The 19733-nt window shown below is 42.4% G+C and overlaps 1 protein-coding gene across 21 annotated transcripts in view; it reads right to left on the bottom strand.

The window, feature by feature from the left end:
- The window catches only part of ANKS1A (ankyrin repeat and sterile alpha motif domain containing 1A), a 1080152-nt gene that overhangs the window by 834233 nt on the left and 226186 nt on the right, over positions 1-19733 (bottom strand). For all 21 annotated transcript variants that reach the window (XM_078644289.1, XM_078644292.1, XM_078644288.1 and 18 more), the window contains exon 2: positions 15278-15358. In XM_078644289.1, coding sequence (XP_078500415.1) covers positions 15278-15358 — 81 coding nt within the window. The remainder of the gene's footprint in view (positions 1-15277; positions 15359-19733) is intronic.

Below are 19733 nucleotides of genomic sequence, written 5' to 3'. Positions count from 1 at the left end.
CCTCCCCCTCCCCAGCCAGCTTCCCCAGGCCGTGTTCCCTCCCCTCCTACCCCATCCTCACTCATCCCTCGCACCCCTCCTCCTTCAGGCCCCCACCATTTGCTTCTGCTTGGTTTGTTTTTTTTTGAGCTCTAAGCCTTGCGGTTACGAGCAGGGACCATCATTTCGACCGTCTGTAGTTTAGCGCGTGCTAATTGGTAACAGATGCTCGTGTTCACTTTTGCGGCTGCTTTTAAGTTTGGCGCTGTCTCCCATCAATAGAACCTAGTGCTGTCCAGCTACATAGTGAAAAGTTACACTTTATTAGAGGAGCTAAAACTATGCTTCATTCATTTACCCGCAACAACGTCACACCCTGACTCGGCATTTTCGCTGTGACCGCCGTCAGACGGGGAGCAGAGGTGAACAACCTCACTCTAATTCCTACCTCGCCCTTATTTTCTCCCCGTACTCTTGCATCCTCTTCTTCCGTTTAACCCCTTCTTCCTCCCCTGCGCCACTTATCCTTGCATTTCCTTTTGTGTCTCTTTTTCCCTGTCTGAGAGGAGCCCAGAAAGGATGTCGAACTCCAGGCACAAGAAACAGCTGCCGCGCCCCTCAAGACATCATTTCCATTTAATGGGATGTCTTCTCTGAATCCCACTGTCTTTTTAGCACAATGGCTGCTGATTAATAAAGCGGGCTGCCTGGCCGATTCCCTCTGCAGTGTCGTGCACACAGCATCCTGAACAACAAGCAGCAGCAGCGGGAAAAGCACACCGATGTTCACGTCATACCAGTCTTCCGTTCTCTGACAAACGACTCCAAGTGCCGGCTTTTCAGAGCTTTCATTTATTATGACCTGGTTGTTTCTTTATTGAGTCAGTCTCCCACAATGTAAAACGGTGCAGAGGCAGAAGTGGGGGCTACAGTCTGCTCAGAGAGGCACAGTTTGTATCCATTAAAAGTGATTGTTTTTTTGTGTGGGTACATTAGCTTCTTGTGATTGCACATACATAACTGTTTGTCGTAAAATCCAAGTGCTTTTTTCGCACAATTCTGGAAAACATCAGCTGCAATACCAGGCACTGGCGGTGCACTCTCTGGTATTCTTTTTGGACCGAACACGCAGATCCCTCGACGACCGCCCACAGGTAATTTTAAAAAATCCTCTCAAAATATTTTGGCACACCGGCCCCAGCTCCATCAGTGGAGGCTGTGTACGGGCGTTGGGCATTGAAGTGTTCCCCCACATCTGTGTTGTTCTTGTGTTTCTGCCACAGTGTGCAAATCAGTTTGCTTTATCTGGGTGCTGGTTGGTTTCAGTTTCCATGTCCTGCTCTCTAAGTGCCACGCTTTCCAGCAGGCTGTGCAACATGGTTGCCTTTTCCGGTCAGCTTTCTAGCTAATATTGCACCATTACAGTCTTACTGTTAACATTCCAGATTTTTTTTTTAACTAAGTAAGAATTGTTGTTTGCTGGAAACACTTTTAAAATCTGATTAAACACAAATTATACGCGGACAAGGGGCAAAGGCATCTCCTTTATTTTCTCAGCAGCCAAGAAAACAAACCATAATTCCACAGAAAACATGACCAGAACAAGCATTGGCATTGCCAATAGGTCTCGCTTGTGGGACCTTAAGTATTTAGTTTTGCAGCACAATATCCTTGGTGCAACAACCCACAGTTTTTCTACAAATTCCAGGTAAGCCTAAATTGGAATGGAAAAAATGGTTTGAAAGTTTTGAGAACTACATTGTAGCTATTGATGGGTCCAAATTTCCAGCTGAAAGATTAAAAGCCATCTTATTCAGTTTTTTGGGTTCTGCAGCTATTGAAATTTTCAAAAACTTAATTCCTATTCCACCACCTAGTGGTGGTGGTGATGGTTGGAACGTTTACAAGGAAGCTGTAGCCAGACTCGAGAAACAATTTCAAGATGAGCCTAATGTCCTTATTGAAAGACATGCGTTCCATAAGAGGAAGCAATTTCCTGATCAACCATTGAGGAATATGTGGCTGCCTTAAGAGTTCTAGCTGCCAATTGTGACTATGGAGCAACTGTTGATTATTGCATTAGGGATCAACTGATTTTTGAATGTGAGTCTAAAAAAGTTCAAGAAAGACTTCTCGCTTGTCGCAATGCTACGTTAAGTGAAGCTGTTGATTTAGCGAAAGGGATTGAGAGATCCATTTTATCCTCTAGGGTCATCTCTGCTGAGAATTCCAAATCTTTCAACTCATCATCTTCAGTTTCACCGGTGTGTGCTGTGCAACTTTCTAACAAAGGAAAGTCTAGTTTTAAACAAGCTTCTAATAACAAATCTGCCTGTTATAGGTGTGGTTCCAAAGCACATTTAGCAAATAATGTCAACTGTCCTGCTATAAAAAAATGATGTGTTAATTGTGGGAAAGTTGGCAATTTTTCTTCTGTTTGCCACGCACCTAGGAAAAATGTTATTAACCATCTATGACAATGTTTTTGGTTATTCTGTGAACAACATCAATCTGCCTTTTAAAGCACCATTAGGCACTGTGTTGGTTGGAGATACTTCTTTTCAAGCCATGGCTGATTCTGGCTCACCGATCACCATTTTGTCCGATGTGTTTTTCAAGGAGAATTGGAAAAATGTTGTTCTCCTTAAATCTGATATCAATCCAAAAGCCTTTGGTAACTTTGATATTACCATGTTAGGTTACTTTGAAGATTCGCTAGAATTTGAGTCTAGGAAAATTTTCACCAAAATTTATGTTGCCATCGATGGAAAGAATTTGGTCGGGTGGTTTGATTTAGGTAGGCTGGGGGTAATTTTGTGTCCTGGTTCTGAACGTCCCCTGCAACTCAGAGAATTTGATGTTAACAATATTTACATGGATAAATATAGTTTAGAAATGATTCTTAAAAAACATTCTAAAGTGTTCAAAAATGTTGTTGGTAAAGTAAAAGGCTATATGCGTAAAATTAAGTTAAAGAAGAATGCAATTCCCATTCAACATAGAGTGCGCATGGTTCCACTGGGTATGCGGGAGAAATTGAAGGTCCATCTTGACACTTTATGCTCAGAAGGTATCATTGAGCCAACTGATAGTTCTGAATGGGTGTCGGCTATTGTTTTGGCACTCAAAAAGAATCAAGATTTGAGGCTATGCATAGATTTGAGGTCACTTAAGAACATTGTCGTTGAGACGCATCCTTTACCCCGTATTCAATATTTGTTATCAGCTGTCAATGGTGCCAAATATTTTTCGATCATAGACCTCAAATCTGCCTATCATCAGGTGCTTCTGGACGATTCTTCTAAGGATCTTACCACTTTTACTACGCCTTTTGGGTTGTATAGATTTTTAAGGATGCCATTTGGTCTTGCTTCGGCAGCCAGTGTGTTTCAGAAGCTTATGGAGAATTTGTTTCACGGTATTGTGGGTGTTCAGTCATTCCAGGATGATATATTAATTTTCGCTGAAACTTGTGAGCAACACAATGTTATTCTCAATAAGGTTCTTAACATTCTTGGTGCTAAAGGCATGACTGTTTTTCACCCTATCTACTGATGAGAGGCAGACAAGCAAAATCTGTCTTAAGACCTAACTTTGTTAAAGGTGTTGGGCATGAGGTCAACATGAAAGTTATTATTGATGAAGTCAAACAGAACATTCAAGAGTCTCGCATTGCTGGCAAAAGTTATCATGATGCCTCTCTCAAGTCCAAAGATAAGTTCATCAAGGTTGGTGATTGGGTACGTGTTTTGAAACCCACTTTATCTTGCAAAGGTTCTTCCAAGTTTTCCAATCCCTTTCAGGTTGAAAAAGTAACTGATTCTGCTGTTCTGCTTGCAGAGAAGGGTTGGTGGAGCAAGGGTTCAGTTATTCTTCTTAAACCTGGGCAAGAACGTTTCTTTGCTGAAGATGAGGATGGTGGTTGCACTTGGAATGATCTTGTTCAAGAAAAAAAGTTTCATGTTGCTGATGTGTTCACTGATGATTCTGCATACGATGTTGGTACTGAAAATGTTGTTTCTTCTGAGTGTCCTAATGTTCGTGAGGGTTGCTCCGAAGCTTCTTTTGTTCCTGCTTCCAACCTACTGGAGTCTATTGAATCTTCTCCTCAGGTTAGTCCTTCATCTCACAAAAGGATTTCTAGAATTCCTAAAAAATTTGACGATTATATCTTGGACGTTTGATTTATTTTATTTTGCTGTTTTTTTGTAAAAAGAGACATGTGGTGGTAGGTCGTATCCTTTCCTTTATGTCTATGATAGTGTGTTTATGCTTAGTCATTTGTAGAACATGCTTATGTCATTTGTGGAATCTTATGATGCAACCTAGAATGTTAGAACTTTGTTTTCTGTGGGGAGAAGGTGGTTGGTTTCTGGAGAGTTGGGATGTTTGCCCTGCTGCTCCGGTGGGTCTATGGTTTATGAATTTAATAAACCACAAAATCGACTGCAGCTCCATCTTTATAGAGTCCCATTACGGTACCCTATATTCATTTTCGAAATATAAAATATTATCATTATGTACTGTCCGTGCTATTATTTGACAGCTAAGCAGAGAAAGGTAAACTGCAGATAAAATCGATGGATTGTTAAAGGAAATATTTCGACAAAGTTAAGGAGTGTTTATATAGGAAGGCAAACAATGTGCAGAAGTCCCTCTTTCTGGCGGGAAGGGTGGAGTAGGTCTTTTAATTACAGGAAAATAGACAGTTTGTGCTATACTGAGGGGGATGTGGGACCTCACTCGCATTAGCGAGGACTCTATTCGGAGCGTGAACTAGAGAAATGTGTCAGCAAATAAGCAGACGAAGTGTGGCATTATTTGGCAAATGAGCTCAATATTCAACCTGCTCCTTTAAGAAAAGAAATGAAGGCTCCTGCCTTGAAACAGCTAGTAAAAGGTGGACCCCTATGCCTTACGTACAAAGAAGACTTTTTTTTACGGAAGAGACAGCTTTCTCACAGGACCGTTTCAGGTATAGTATGTCAAGAAAGATGCAGAAATAGTTTGCCAAAACGGTTTCACGTGGGCAGTGCCAAACTTATATTCAATTAATTGCCAGTACTTAATGTCGTGGACCTCTGAACTGGACAAGGGAAGCAACTGTATTTACAAACTGTGGCTATAAATCACAGTCACTCGTATATCCTGCGAGTGCCCCAAGATAAGTCACATTAGACACATATTCGTTTAATTAAATAATATCTGAATAAAATGACGGTACAACTAATGATAGATATTTTCATTGAGGAACCCACAAAACACTATTTGTTTGGACATGTAATAGTGTTATTAAGTGCAGTATAATGGCAGAGTTCTTAATTGTTCAATTAATGAATGAATACTGATTATTTTATATTCTTTTTGGTTTAAGACTGTACAAAGACGTCTATGCGTTTTTAGTTCAACTATACTATGGTTGGATATCATTATGAGGAGAATTCAGAAAAATGTAAAGCAGAAGGATTTTTTTTATTATTTGGGGCAATATAAGCTCTGTGTTCTCCTATAAGTAGAGAGAAAACAAACATGATGGGCTGAGCTGATGAATGGCTTTCACGGCAGTGGTGGTGGTCTTATGGGAATGGCAACATATTCCCTATTCTGTGAGAAATGATGCTTCAAACTAAAGGGAAAAATGTTTTCTTAGTGTGCTAATGTTCCGAAAGACTTTAAATATATATATTTTTTTTTTATTCAAATGTATTTTTATTGGATTTGCAGCAAGTCAAATTCAAAAAGCTTTATTCGAATTATAAAAACAAATTCATAAAAGCATACAGATAAAAATACACATTAAAAACTGTAAGTGCTATACATATTGAGTTACTAGATTTACAGTAGATAATTAAAAGGAATGCACAGATTTGTAAGAACATTAAAAAAAAAGATTTCATGATAAATAAATAAATAAATAAATAAATACATTTATTTATTTATTATAGTGTTTTGTATAGCGCGAACAAGACCCATGGGTATCAGAGCGCTCCACATAAAAGAGAGCATGTTAATGATTAACATATAGAGTCATATAGATCACATCACATAGAACTGAGGTAGATAGTCACATCACGCAAATATGAGGTAGATAGTTATAAGGCTTTGGGAGGAGCGTATAGATATATATCCCTCAGTATGAACATTAGGCATTAGGAGGTCGGTTACGGTTAACTTACATCATATCTATTTACGCAAACCAGTATGAGGTAGAAGATTATATGGCTTTACGATGTGAGGTAATATATAAATTCACATTGACATGAGGTAGTGATGCCTGCCTCAGCAATGACGCCAGTCTCAAATCGTCGAATCCTACAACTTATTCCCGTTGAGGCTCCCCTTTACTGATGGCGGGAATGTTCTGAAAGTAGAGCTGCACTTGTTTGTAACCGTGATCAATAAACCTATGTAAGGTATTTACACATCATGAAGCTCTTCACTTCTCGCTTAAATGTTGCAATATTCTGAATCTTCCTGATGTTTGGAGGGAGTGAGTTCCAGATTCTGGCACCGGCTCCTGAGAACGCTCTGTCATAAGTTTTTTTCTTTCTGAAAAAGGCTGGACGCAGCAGCAACTCCTTGGCACTCCTCGTTGGTCTGTTACCTCCCGATAGCTTAATTTTATTGGCTAGGTATCTTGGCGTGTTGTAGTGGAGCGCTTTATGGGTGATACACGCTATCTTTAGATGTATTCTGGCTTCAACAGGTAGCCAGTTTAAAGCTTTCAGGTGAGGGGATATATGGTCAAATTTTCTCGAACCCGTGATGAGTCTCCGGGACACTGTTAAAAAATTCATTTTGATTTTTACAGTTACCATGGACTAGTGTACCGAGGAATGAGAGGACGGAAACTGGAAGTCTTGAACAAGGTTGAGACTTTATTTAAAGTCTTAAGTATTTCAATATAGGGACCCACAGCAGAGCAGCGCAGGAGTAGAATAGAAATAGAAGAAAGAAGAGATATACAGGAGAATGTTACAGCTAGGCATGATGAAGTTCATATTAAATTTACATCGAATTTCTGTGCCTTACAATTGCCTTTAGGAAGGAAGTTACAGTTCCAATGGTTTTCTCGTTTTCTAGAGATTTTAATTCATCAGCAAGTCCAAAATACGGTAACAGCCTAACCCTGGGGGTTGCAACGCGTCAACCAATCTCCACACAGACATTGTTATGCATTTCTTCATTTAAAAATATTTTCATCCCCATCCCCTAGCAACCACCAACCCGACCTCCCCACCGCATAGTGAACCTACTCCCAAGGCTAGCAACCACCAACCCGACCTTCCAACCGCATAGTGTACCTACTCCCAAGGCAACCATCCAGACACAACAAAAATGCTACAAGGTGCACTCCTGAGGGCAGTGTAACACTGGGCCCCATCAGAGCAGGTGTGTACCATCTAGGTGGAGATGTGTTGTGTAGCGGCCAGGGCAGCTGACTTCAGCGCACATGGTTCACTGTTCGATCCCCGTTCCGGCAGCAGCTTAGCTCAGCGCCATGTGACTCTGGGCAATAGCTCACTTAATTTCCACGACGGCCCCTAGCGCCTTGAGACCCGTACGGGTGAGTAGTTTGCGCTTTACAAATACAGATTTTTTTAAATCTAAGTTACTGATGAACTTTCCCATGGCGAGCATAGTCCACAACCTTATGTATAAGTGTGACTGAAGGTGGGGCTTGTTTCTTTACATAAGGCTATTGCTAGTTTAGCTGCACTGATGCAATTGTAATACTAGGTCCCATTCTCTTTTTGTTATGTGTTTGCAATTAACCGGCCTCATATCCTGTATGAGATTCCCAAGAAAAATGGAATCAGAAAGCATTAGCCTTTCTGGAGAACCTCCAACACCTTCCTCCAATACCAAAGAATGTTGGCTTTTCAAATGAGGATTTCTCCCCTAGTGGCACGTTATTTCCCTTCTGGGGTTAAGAACTACTGACGAAGCTGCTCATACCACAACCATTTTGCTTTCTCCACTGTGAACTCCCACTTGACATAGTCAAATGAATGAATATTTGAGGTCTCAAAGAGATCCGAGACTCATCCAAAAGCAGTTCTGTCTCCGTTTCAGATGCCTTTTCCCATCCTATTAGAGTTGAGGCATCTGGGATTGAGAAGTATGAATTTAGCAGCCTATCTTGTTGACAGAGCTACATCACATCTCACAGCAGTCTCATTAGTGCATGATCCACAGGCCGTCCATATATTCATAGTTTCTTCTTTGGACCACTGAGTATTTTCAACTGGGTGGTCCATTAATAAGCTTGGAAATCTGTTAATACTATTCCTCCCTTTTCCTTGTAGCATCTCCAGTGGGACTCTCGGTCTGGTTCACTTGCAAACAAATTTTGTCACTGCCTTTTGCAAACTAATAAAAACATTTTTTCCACTTTAATCATGTTAATGTGAACTGTCCAGGACAGCATGAGTGGGTACAATTTCTAAAGCTTAGTGTCAATTTAGTAGCCATGTAAAATTCGCCTCTCAGTGAAATTAGTGCATATACAAGTAGGTTTGATACCCAGATAATTGATGTTATTGGGAACTCATTTTATAGGCAATTCACAAGTTAGGTCTTTCACACTGTTGGGGGAATTGGGGAGGTATGTGAGGAGGAGGGGAGTTTATGGCTTAAAACAGCTACAAACCTCTCCAAATGTTGTTTGAGTGGGTAGAACGTTCCAGGACTTTTTAGGTTGAGCAGAATATTGTCCAAAAAGTGTTACCTTATATTCCCTTGAACCAAAAGGTACATCTTTTTGGTTTCTTGTTCTCCTTATTTGCACTATTAGGGGTTCTATGCTTAATCGAAAGAGGAACATTGGGCATCCCTGCCGAGTACCTCTGCCAGTTGAAATGACCAAGATGTAAAGTGATTTAATGAGATTGTAGCTATTAGGCAACCATGTAATGCCACGCTCATAGCTACATAGCTCAGACCAAAACCCAATTTCTCCATAACTAGATGCAAAACGTTCCAGTATAAGGCATTTTCATATTCCGAGAAACCAGCATCCTTGCAAATTCTTCTTTTCCGTCTTTTTAGCCAGGTGGCCGTTCTGACTTTTATTATTGTGTGTCTAACTTTTGGCAATAATGCCTGACTGGGATGCATACATTAAGTGTGGCAGGGTCTTCTCCAGCCTCCATACTTAACCTATGGCGTTTGTGCCTTACATACCCCTCTCCTCCTACCCAATATAGTTTGAAGGGGGGAACGTTGATCAATGCAAACATGGACCCCAGTCACAAATATCTGAATTTAATCCATTATTTAGTTGCTCACCACGCCACCTCAGCTAAGGTGAGAGGGCACTCCTCCACATACGTCCCACAGATCCGAAATTTGCCATTTTCGTCTGCATTGGTGTCAGTCATTACCAAAAGGAACCACCTACATATAAATCTAGAGACTCCGTTATGGTTTTGTCTCGCAGATGAATGGTAAGCCATAGGGTAGTCCTTGAACCTCACGTGTGCTGATCATTCCTAGAAAGGTGGGTCTCTTGGGGGCATTTTAGCTGGTTGGAGTAGTTTAATGTATTGCCATACAGCTACCGGTTTTACTGGGATGTCTAGTTGTTTTACATTATACAATAATATTTTTAACAATGCTTAGCGAAATGTTCCCTCCCTTTCAGTAGTACTGCAGTACAGATGCATGTGGTGACTCACACCAAACATTCTGTGGTTGTGCATTACTAATGTTAGGCTTTGTGTAGGTCCTTACATCAGGATGGCTTGCATCTCAGTCCAAGCTCCACCCAATCCAGCCGCATTTGAATTCCAAAATCTAGGTGAGATGGGGGGGGGGGCTGTTTATATTGTATTTTCTCCACTTTCACTTATGGGATTAAAAAAGATGTGTGTCTGTAGAGTAGCCTGTGAGAAACCCTCAGAGCAAGCAACTGTATTCGTCAAATGTGATGTCCTTCAGCTAGCTTCTGTGCCACTGCGAGCACCTTGTCATTTTTCTTGGCGCAACTATGTCTCTCTTGCGCAGGTTCCACTTTATTTGGCTCAGCAGGGCTGCGCAGTCTGTCTAGTCATACTTTGGGGTGGTCTCAGACAAGTGACAAGGTGATTGGATTTGTCATATACATTAGTATGCCTGTTCCCTCACTCCTTCTTGCAGGCTTTTCAACCAGATGTTCTCTTCTCAACTTATTCTCAAGTTCTTCCAACTTTAAGTTGGCTAGTTCCGGGTGTTTCTCCACTTAAGTCTTGCTTCAGGTGCAAAACTGGAGACTTCTAGAGATTCTGCTCTTCTCTACTTCCAGTCTCTTAAATCACACAAGATGAATGCCCCTATAGAAATAGTCAATTTTTGTACGTCTTCATATCATGAACATTACGTTGTAATTCCTTTTGCAAGTCTTCCTTGAGGGCTTTCCTGAGGGACTATAAAGGCACTTGTCAAGTCGAGTTTAGTGATCGCCACTTACCTAGAGTATGGTCGGTAGGTTGTGGTGTCTCTTCTTGCAGGAGTAGATTGACATATGCTTTAGCTGGAGTACTGAACAGATGCAGGAGAAGTATTTTCTGTGTTTTACAGAGGGGGCATATAGCAATTTAGAGATGCCAAGTTCTAATTATTGGGGGTATCCTGTTACAGGTCTTCAATCGGGGCAAAAAGATCCATGTTCTCACTTTCTTTTTCTAGTGTTGTAGAAACCCACAGTTTGTCCACAATAGACTGCTCATCACATTTTAATGGGCACTTCAGGCTTGGTACATGCTTTTTTCCAGTGACGTTCATGGAAGGTCTGAAACCCTTTTCACTCTGCAAATACTTTAGGGCCACTGCACACTATCTCTTGAGGACCTACTTCAAAAAAGACTTCGAGTCAGCAGAGGCCCCTACAGCAGCCCCGTTTCCCTCCTTTACTATCTTTTGAAGTTGTTTAGGGCAGGGCTGTGCTCTACCTGTAGGAAGGAAGTCATCTCTTCCTCCTCTAGCATAGCTAATTACTGTTGCAATTGCTGTTTTCCCCAGCGCCATCCGTAGGCCGTCATCTTATGCTCCTCCTCCCTTTGTGCTCAGCGCCACAGAATCTGCTTGCATCAGGAGATTCTGCTGCTCTGTGGAGTCGAACTCTGCTGAGTATCTGAGCCGCACTATGAAGTCACATTGACTAGGCTTTCTTTCTGACCCTATCGGAGCTGAAAAAATAATTAAAAAATGTTTTAGGAACCTACTAGATCTGTAGAAATATAGGTTGTTGTAAGAAATAACCTATTTTTGTAGCCCTACTTATCACTCATACAGAGCTAAAACATACGTCCTTGGCTCAGAGAGTTAATGTCCCTAGCTCCAAGAACAAAAGAATGCCTCTCAGCCCAAGAAAGGTCAATGGGTGTCAACTGCTGGCCACTCAGCAGGGATTTGCCATCTAGGAGTGGATAGGACAAGTAGTAGAACAGAGGCAGCTTTAGCACTACATTTTCTTACTTTAAGATGCCAGAAAGGGCGTCAACAACACAAAAAGCAGAAAGATTCAGGACTCCAAGAGGGCCCGGCTGTTGAAAGAGGAATCTACTCCACATGAGACATAGCAGGAAAAAAGATAAGCTGGCCACAACCTGCCTTGGGGAACTAGGGGATGAAGTAATGCCCAGAAGCAGCTTCCCAGGAGTTGGAGGCTAAGTCTGAAGGTAAAACCTTTCACAGACAACCCACCTAGTGTATCTGATCTCTGCTCCTTTGCGGTTGGCCTGAAATTACACCTATATCCCAGTCCACCGCAAACAATTTTCGGCCAGTACTCATCTTTTTCTAGGTTCATTTTACAAAAACTCACATTTCCAGAACCCCTTAACCAAGTTTCATTACCTCTGTATATTTCTGCTCATGTTTTTTCTCTCTATTGTTCTCAACTGGGTTGGGAATGTTACTGGGTTGTGTTCTTTACTTTATAAGGGTTAGTAGTACTTTAATTTGGCACATAGTTTTCTGAGGATTGCCTGTGCTTTGGATACCAAGGGCTGAGCAGGGATTCTACCAGAAATGTGTTTTGACCTAATCAGAGAAGGTTTATCGAGTTGAAAGTGGTACCACTTTCCCAAATTAATAACCACATTTCTGACAGTTACCAATAATGAGTAACAATGGAAAACGGTGGATCCCTGATCGGAAAAACTGCAAAAACAGCAACTAGCCAATTATCAGTGCCCAATACAATCTAATCATTGCTACCACCTCAAATAGCCCACCATGACCAATTAAATACTCGCTTTCCACCACCAGGCTAGTCAGGGTCCATTCCCCCTCCAGAGACTGCATGGCCAGGTCACATCGCCTCTGCCCCAATACCAATCCTTATCTGGTCTCCTTGAGTGTTCAAGTCTTCCCCGTGCAACAATGAATAACAAAACCAATTTCAATTGTTGCAACAGTTGAGGTACATATAAAAAAGTGGCTTAAGTGAGCTGATCAGGTAGCTGCATAATACTTTCCGCTTACCTTCTTACCAGGAAAAAGGCCAAACATGAAGTTGTTTTATCACAGAAGAGAACAAAGTGACAAATAACCATAAGCTGCCACACAAAATTGCCATGAAATAGTTATAACTACATAGAGGGTATGCTGAATGACTTCCACTAGCCAGGAAAAGGGGGGAAACGAGCATTGGCAAAGCCAATAGGAATAGCCTACAAGAAAGATATTTGCTTTGACATTGTCTTTTTGCCATGTTCTACAGCAGTGTGGCTGCCATGCAGCACTAATTAAAATGGGGGTTGGGGGGGCGAGAATTATGACGCAGCCAAGAGGCAACACAGAGGGAAAGAGGACATGCGGGGGAGCAACACACACAAAGGAGGACAACTGAGGATGAAGGAAAAAAGCTCTACAACACAGCCAGACTCTGCCGCATCATACCATTTTTTATAGTGGGTTGGGAGGCAGGACACAACAAAAAGGGAAGCAACGCGAAGCAACCTGGATGAGGGAGGGCGGGCGGGGGGTATGCAATCAGGAGAGCAGGTGGAACGACAAGCATCCTGGATGAGAGAGAGGAAAGGAGGAACACAAAGTGGGGAAAAGCACACAAGGAAACCAGCTGAAAACTACTGTAAGGCATGACACTCTTGGGTGGTAGTTCCTCAAACGTTTTGTTTTCACCCCACCTGTTTTGTTGAATTAATTTGTGTTGATTTTAGGACTCTGTGCGTTTCACATCTGCTAAGCAGTGCTAAAGTGCTTTTTGGTCTCTTCTATAAACATAGGACAACTGGCTTACAGCTCCTTGGCACATTTCATGTATTTGTAAGTCCCTTGTAAAGTGGTATCACATTTACCCGGGCCTGTAAATTAAATGCTACTCGTGGGCCTGCAGCACTCCTTGTGCCATCCAATTAGGTGGTCTTTTAAAACGGACATTGAATTCATAGAAAAACGAAAACTTGAGAAACTACACTGGAGGCAACCAAATAATAGAAAATAAATTTTAAGGAATTACAAAATAATTTGAAAAATAAAGGAATTATTTATAAGAAAATATCATTTTAAGGAAAATACAAAATTATATTTACAGGTGGGTGGAGTTTAGCAGTAGTGAGGGGATTTTGGGTTAGGGGCTCTTTAGGGGTGATATTTAGCGGTCAGGGCTGGGCGAGTTCTGGCATAGAAATATATTTTTAGAGTGTTGAGAGATTTTAGAGATCACGAATGGGTACAGTTTAGGACTGGTGAGGGTTTTTAGGGTTCCCCAATGAGTGGAATTTAGGGATGGTGTGTTTTTGTTTAGGGTTCAGGGATGGGTGGAGTGCAGGAGTGTTGAGAGGTTTTTAAAGTTCATGCATGGGCAGAGTTTAGAGCTGTAAAGGGTATTTAAGGGTCAGTGATAGGTAGAGTTTAGGGGTGGTAAAGGGTTTTCAGGGTTAATAAATGGGTGGAGGCTAGGGTGGTGAAAGGTATTAAGGTTTCAGAGATGAGTGGATTTTAGATGTAGAAAGGGGTTTGTAGGACTCAGGAACGGGTGTAGTTTAGAGGCGATGAAGGGTTTTCAAGAGTATGGAATGGATGGTGTTTAGGGCTGGTGAGGGATTTTAGGGGGTCAAGCATGGGTGGTGTTTATGGATGGTGCGGGTGGGTTCAGTGATGAGCGGAGGGGGGTTTGTGTGTTAAGTGATGGGCGAGGTTTATACAAAAAAAAAATTAGGGTTCAGGAATGTGTGAAGTTTAGAGATAATGAGGCGGTTTTAGTGTTGAGGAATGTGTGGAGTTTAGAGGTCAGAGATGGATGAGGTTTAGGCTTGGAGAAGAATTTTTTAGGATTCAGGGTTGGGTGGAACTTCGAGGTAGAAGGGGCTTTTAGGGTCAGGGAAAGAGGAATATAGGGGTGAAGGACGGGTGTAGTTTTAGATTAGTGAAGTATTTTGGGGGAAGGGATGCATGTGATATGGAATTGTAATGAGTCAGTGATCAATGGTGTTTAGGGGCGGTGAGGGGTCAGTAAAATAAAAGTTTCTGAAGTAATTGTTTGACAATGTAAAACATATAAATCTGAAGCAATATCCCCTAAAGTAAAGCACTGAAATAAATACCTCTGACAAAAATGTAAGTAAGACGTGTAACCACTGCATGGACACCTTAAAAATAGGCATGCAAAGGGCATTTTTGGAGGAAAAAAAGACATTCTATGAATTAGTTTCAATAAAATGGTAATTGCCACTCATTCTGCAAATTTCCATTAAACAGTTTAGGTGAAATGGTTTCTCAGTAATGATATTCCATGAAATAATTGTTCTACATAATCACATGCAACCGTTTAAAACAGATCTCAAGCCTTACACTCCAACCTGTAGTGCAGTTTTACGCTGCCATTTCAACATCATAAATAAACATTTTGACAGCTCCAAAGTTTCTTTTTTAATAGCAATAAGTCACCCTTCAGGCCCTAATCAGCCCACCCGACACGTTGCAGGTATGCGTGAGAAGGATCTTCACTCCCCCCATCCCCCCCTCACCCCCAGGGCCCCTACCCCCTGCCAAAAATAGAATTTCCTATAAATATGCATTCTGGTAAAGTGCTTATATTCAAAGAAATAATAGGCAATGACAGGACACAGGTAATGCATCCACGCTCCAGGGGAGGGACAAAATACATGAAAAGGAAATGAGTTTATGGCAGCAGACCCATAAGAAGCACATAAAAGAGTGACAAAGAAGCCTAACAATAGTAAGCAATCGGCAGTCTCTAAGCCCACTGTTCGAAAACAAAAGGTCTTCAAGAGGCAGCTCATGCATGATCTAGGCGAGATTTAAAAATCAAGAAAGAAAGAGGCATTACCTGTGTCCATTCAGAGATGCATGGTGTAGAGGCGTGTACCCTGTGCTGTCAACACAATTCACATTCGGCCCTCGCCAGATGCTGCAAAAAAAAGGGGGAGGCGTTATTAATGCTGAGTGGCATACGACAAACACTTGTGGTGCCAGGACTTTACTAAACATTAATTTGCATAGTGGTCTTTCCAAATGAGTTTGGCTCAACTTCTGTAAATCCTGCCATTCTTATCAGCAACTAGCATGGCCTGAATTACCCAGTCTTCATTGGTTTATCATAACGAAAAGACAAAAGAAGCAGCTCCTAGATCAGTTAGTTTCTTGTTTTCTCACGAGTTATCAAACCAACCAACATGCAAATATAAACACTTTATACACATACCAGGCCCTGTGGCCCAACCCCATATACAGGCAACATGGGAGAGGGGGCACACAAGTGCCTCCCCGGCTCAATTACAGCCCCGGGGACCCATACCCCCAACCAATAGGTTAAAGTGGAGGAGGCACACGCGGCCACTCGCCCCGGGTCTATTTTGGCCCCGTGGACCCCATTCCCCGCGGCCTGGCCAATTAGTTCAAGTGGAGAGGGTCATGCGCCCACCCCTCCCCAGGCCAAGTAAAGCCCCCAGGGATCACATCCCTGAGGCTCAGTCAATAGTTGCTGGGTGCCCCGGCTGTTACAAAGTAGTCATCAATCGATCATAGTTCCTCAAGTTAGGTTTATTAGAAACAGCCCCACACGGGTAGTCATGCGTGGGTCAGTGGAACAACTGTAATGACGGTACATGTCACAGGGGGTCAACCAGAGAAGCATGGAATGTCGGGGAACCAATCAGGGAGGGCAGAGCACAGGGGAGGCTCACGCGCAGGGAAAGGGAAGGAACCAAGCGCAGGGCACGGGAGGGGTGGCATAAGAGATAAAACACATCTTCCTCTCTTGAGAGTTTTGACAACTGTGCCACGGGGAGAGGTAAACATTATGTGGAGGTGAATAAACAGGAGACTGCTAGTCACATACAAAGTCATCCAAGCGTTTTGGTCTTCAGATGATCCTGCCAAACCTTCCAGAGACCAACGGCAAGTCAGGTGTACATTCAGAGTCAGAATGGGAATCATGGCTAGTTCTACCAAACCTACTACTGAACTTGTGACCGTCAGACGCTACTTCAGAGTCAGAATGTGGGTCATCGTGACAACTCCGATTGTATGTCGAAGTGCTAGGATTGACACCAACAGACCGATCTGTTGATTGACCATCATCTGAGCCAGTGTCAGGTTGGAGATCTTGTTTGATGACATTTCTAGACATATTACTCTCTTCAACACAAGCCCTATCCACATCCACCCACAGATCATTGTTAACCGTAACATGTTGCTGTAGGTTGTGAGTCTTGCCCCCCCGGATGATATTTTGCCAATCTGCTCATGTGCCATACTTTCCCATCACTGAGTCTTGCCGCATTGTTAAACAGTTCATCAATGTAAAGAGGGGCAGTGAATCTGCTATCACCTTTCTTTACTTTTTTTTCCAAACGAACTTTCACAAGATCGCCGACTTTAAATGCATGTTCCTTGGCACTGTGTTTCGAATCATACCATTCCTTGTAGTATTTCTGAGCTTTGATAATGTTATTTCTGATGTTATCTGGTGACCATTCTATTTGCTTAGATTTGGACATCCACCCTAGGTCGATGCTTAAAGGCTGTCTGCTTCTCATGAGAACAAATGGTGCTGTGCATGTGCTGGCACACGGAGATATCCTGAATGCCCAGATGAGTTTGTAAATTTCTTCTTCCCAGTTTTGGTTTGGGTTTCTATGCGTGGGTCAGTGGAACAACTGTAATGACGGTACATGTCACAGGGGGTCAACCAGGGAAGCATGGAATGTCGGGGAACCAATCGGGGAGGGCAGAGCACAGGGGAGGCTCACGCGCAGGGAAAGGGAAGGAACCAAGCGCAGGGCACGGGAGGGGTGGCATAAGAGATACAACACCGGCCCCACCCAAGGCACTCGGGTGCACTATTAGGGACCGCAGGGAGAGCCTCAATGCCATCATGGTCCCTGCCCCGGCTCCAGCCAAGGCACTCAGATGCACTATTAGGGCCCGTAGGGAGAGCCTCAATGCCATCATGGTCCCTGCCGGCACTGCTCCTGCAGGCTGGGAGCAGCAAAAAATGCTGCATGCAGGAGTAATTATTTCCCCAAAACAGATGAAGTCTTCTCCCAGCAGTCGGGAGCAGTTTTACTGCTTCTGCCCGCTGGGAACAGACTTATTGTTTGCGTTCACTTGGCAGGATCTGTCAAAACTCCTGTCAAGCAAAAGCAAACAACTATGTCCCGAGGGTGGGCACCTCAGTACCTAGGGAACCGGCCCTGTGGGGTTGCGGTCCCCAGTGAGGTGGGGACCCTCTCCCTCAGTGGACCCTCGCTAATACCATGGTCCTTTGATCTTACCTGAGGGGACGGGCAAGGGGCAGAGTTTGGCACAATGGTCACACAAGCAGCTGTTTTGGCGTCTTGCCGTGACTGGGTGCAGTACATCAGTCCCATACATTGATGTCATGTGTAGTGGGAGCACCTACAAGGTGTAATCCTGTGGCCAGATCATGGTGGTGAACAGAGGCAAGCACACAGATTGTTCAGCGTCACCCCAAAGAAGAAGGTAAGCAGACACAAGAAACAAACTCTGATCGCTGGCGTCTGCATCACAGTATTTGATATGGTGCAACCTTACTGAAAGCGCACAAGAGTACAGTTCTCTTCCGGGAAAGAAGCTGGGAGGCAGCGTAAATGGAGTCCATGTGACTTCCAGCAGAATGAACTGCGAGTTTACTTTCAGTAACATAACATATAGAGATGTGAAAGGAATGTATGGACAATACTCTAGCTGAGAGGAACACGACCTTCTACCTGGAACTTCGAAATAGAGTTTACACTAGGATTTCTACATGTGATATTTAGCAATGTGAAGTCGTTTTTCCTTATCAAATATGATTACGATAAAAATGTACTTATGTCATTCTTGTTCATGTTATGCTCCTGATGAAGGGTAATGTACATATTCAAAACACAGGAGTTCAATGTTTCATTGAAGTTCATTAATTTAAAATCATTACTTTGAAATGGATCTTGGTTCTTTATGGAAAAAAATGTAAGATTAAAATGAATATATGAATTTACAATTAAAAGTATGAAATATGTGACTGGATTGAGTGCTCTTATTTGAGTATGAAAATATAACCGGTTTCATGGAAAATATGATGATATATTTAACTCTGTTTAATCGACAAGCCATAGAAATCCCTTGGTCCAAGAGTACTTAAAATTTTCATCTGAGTAAAATATATGAACCCATGACAATGTTCGACAGCACAATTCAATGTGCCACAGAGCGATGAGTAGAAGTGTAAACGCAAGGAAGACCAATCCTGCTCTTTTTGTAGTCTGGCTACATTGATCCTCACCTCAAAGCACTCCTGCAGTCGGTCCACTAAACCAAATTAAAAACAGGGTACCTGCTCCTCCAGGGAAGACAAATTTCCATGCCTAGTTCAATTATCTCTGCTGCACTAATGTACAGAATTCCACGTAGTAGAAAGCTGAACGTGGATACCTGGGTCACAAGAGCCACTGTAAAATTTGTTTGGCAGTTGGCTTTGTGTTAAGTGGTTTCCAAAAATATGAGGGTAAAGGAATCAGCATGAGGTAGATCTCTGTGTATATATGTTGTTAAGCACATGCATGACTTCTCATGCAGCGTGTACTAGGTCTAGATAAGCTTCAGCTAATCAGCTGACTGTTACTTGGTTCTTGCTCCCAGGGCAAGGTCCTGGCAGAGTATCTGGCGATTGTCAGGCAGTCCATCTTTTGGTAAATGTGTATTGCAAACAACATGCTCTTGGATACAGTCCTTTGTTCAAGTCTCTCATCTATAAAGGAATAGTCTTACATTACTGAAACTATCTTATTTAAGGGTTGATAGAGGTGCAGCAATCATCATGTTCTATTGAAGGGGTGTCATTTCCAATGTAGACACTTACACTTGGCTTAGCTCACTTGGTGGGAGCGGGTCATCAACACAAGAAGGCATAAAGTGAATGGATGATCGAAACTTCTGATGAGGACAAAGCCTACTAGTCATCCTATACCCTTACGCTTTTCATAACCAAAGGGTACCCATCAAAATCGGCTATGCTACCCTTAATGTCAAAGCACTACCTCAAACACATCTACAATTGTGGAAATTTAGAGGACCCAATAATGACAGACTACACGGTTGCTTGTCGCTATATAGATGTCGACAATATTAGCCTAAAAATAAAATACATATAACATCAATTGGACTGTCTGTAACTACATTGTCACGGCAAGAGTATATTTTTAGCAACTCAGACAGCTGTACACTACAAAAAAAGGTACCCTGTTACAGGGTCCTAGCAGCGTTATAAATACCAAGCAGAT

Source organism: Lissotriton helveticus, chromosome 5_1 (assembly GCF_964261635.1).
Source record: "Lissotriton helveticus chromosome 5_1, aLisHel1.1, whole genome shotgun sequence".
NCBI lineage: Eukaryota > Metazoa > Chordata > Amphibia > Caudata > Salamandridae > Lissotriton > Lissotriton helveticus.
This window is presented reverse-complemented; position numbering and strand designations above follow the sequence as displayed.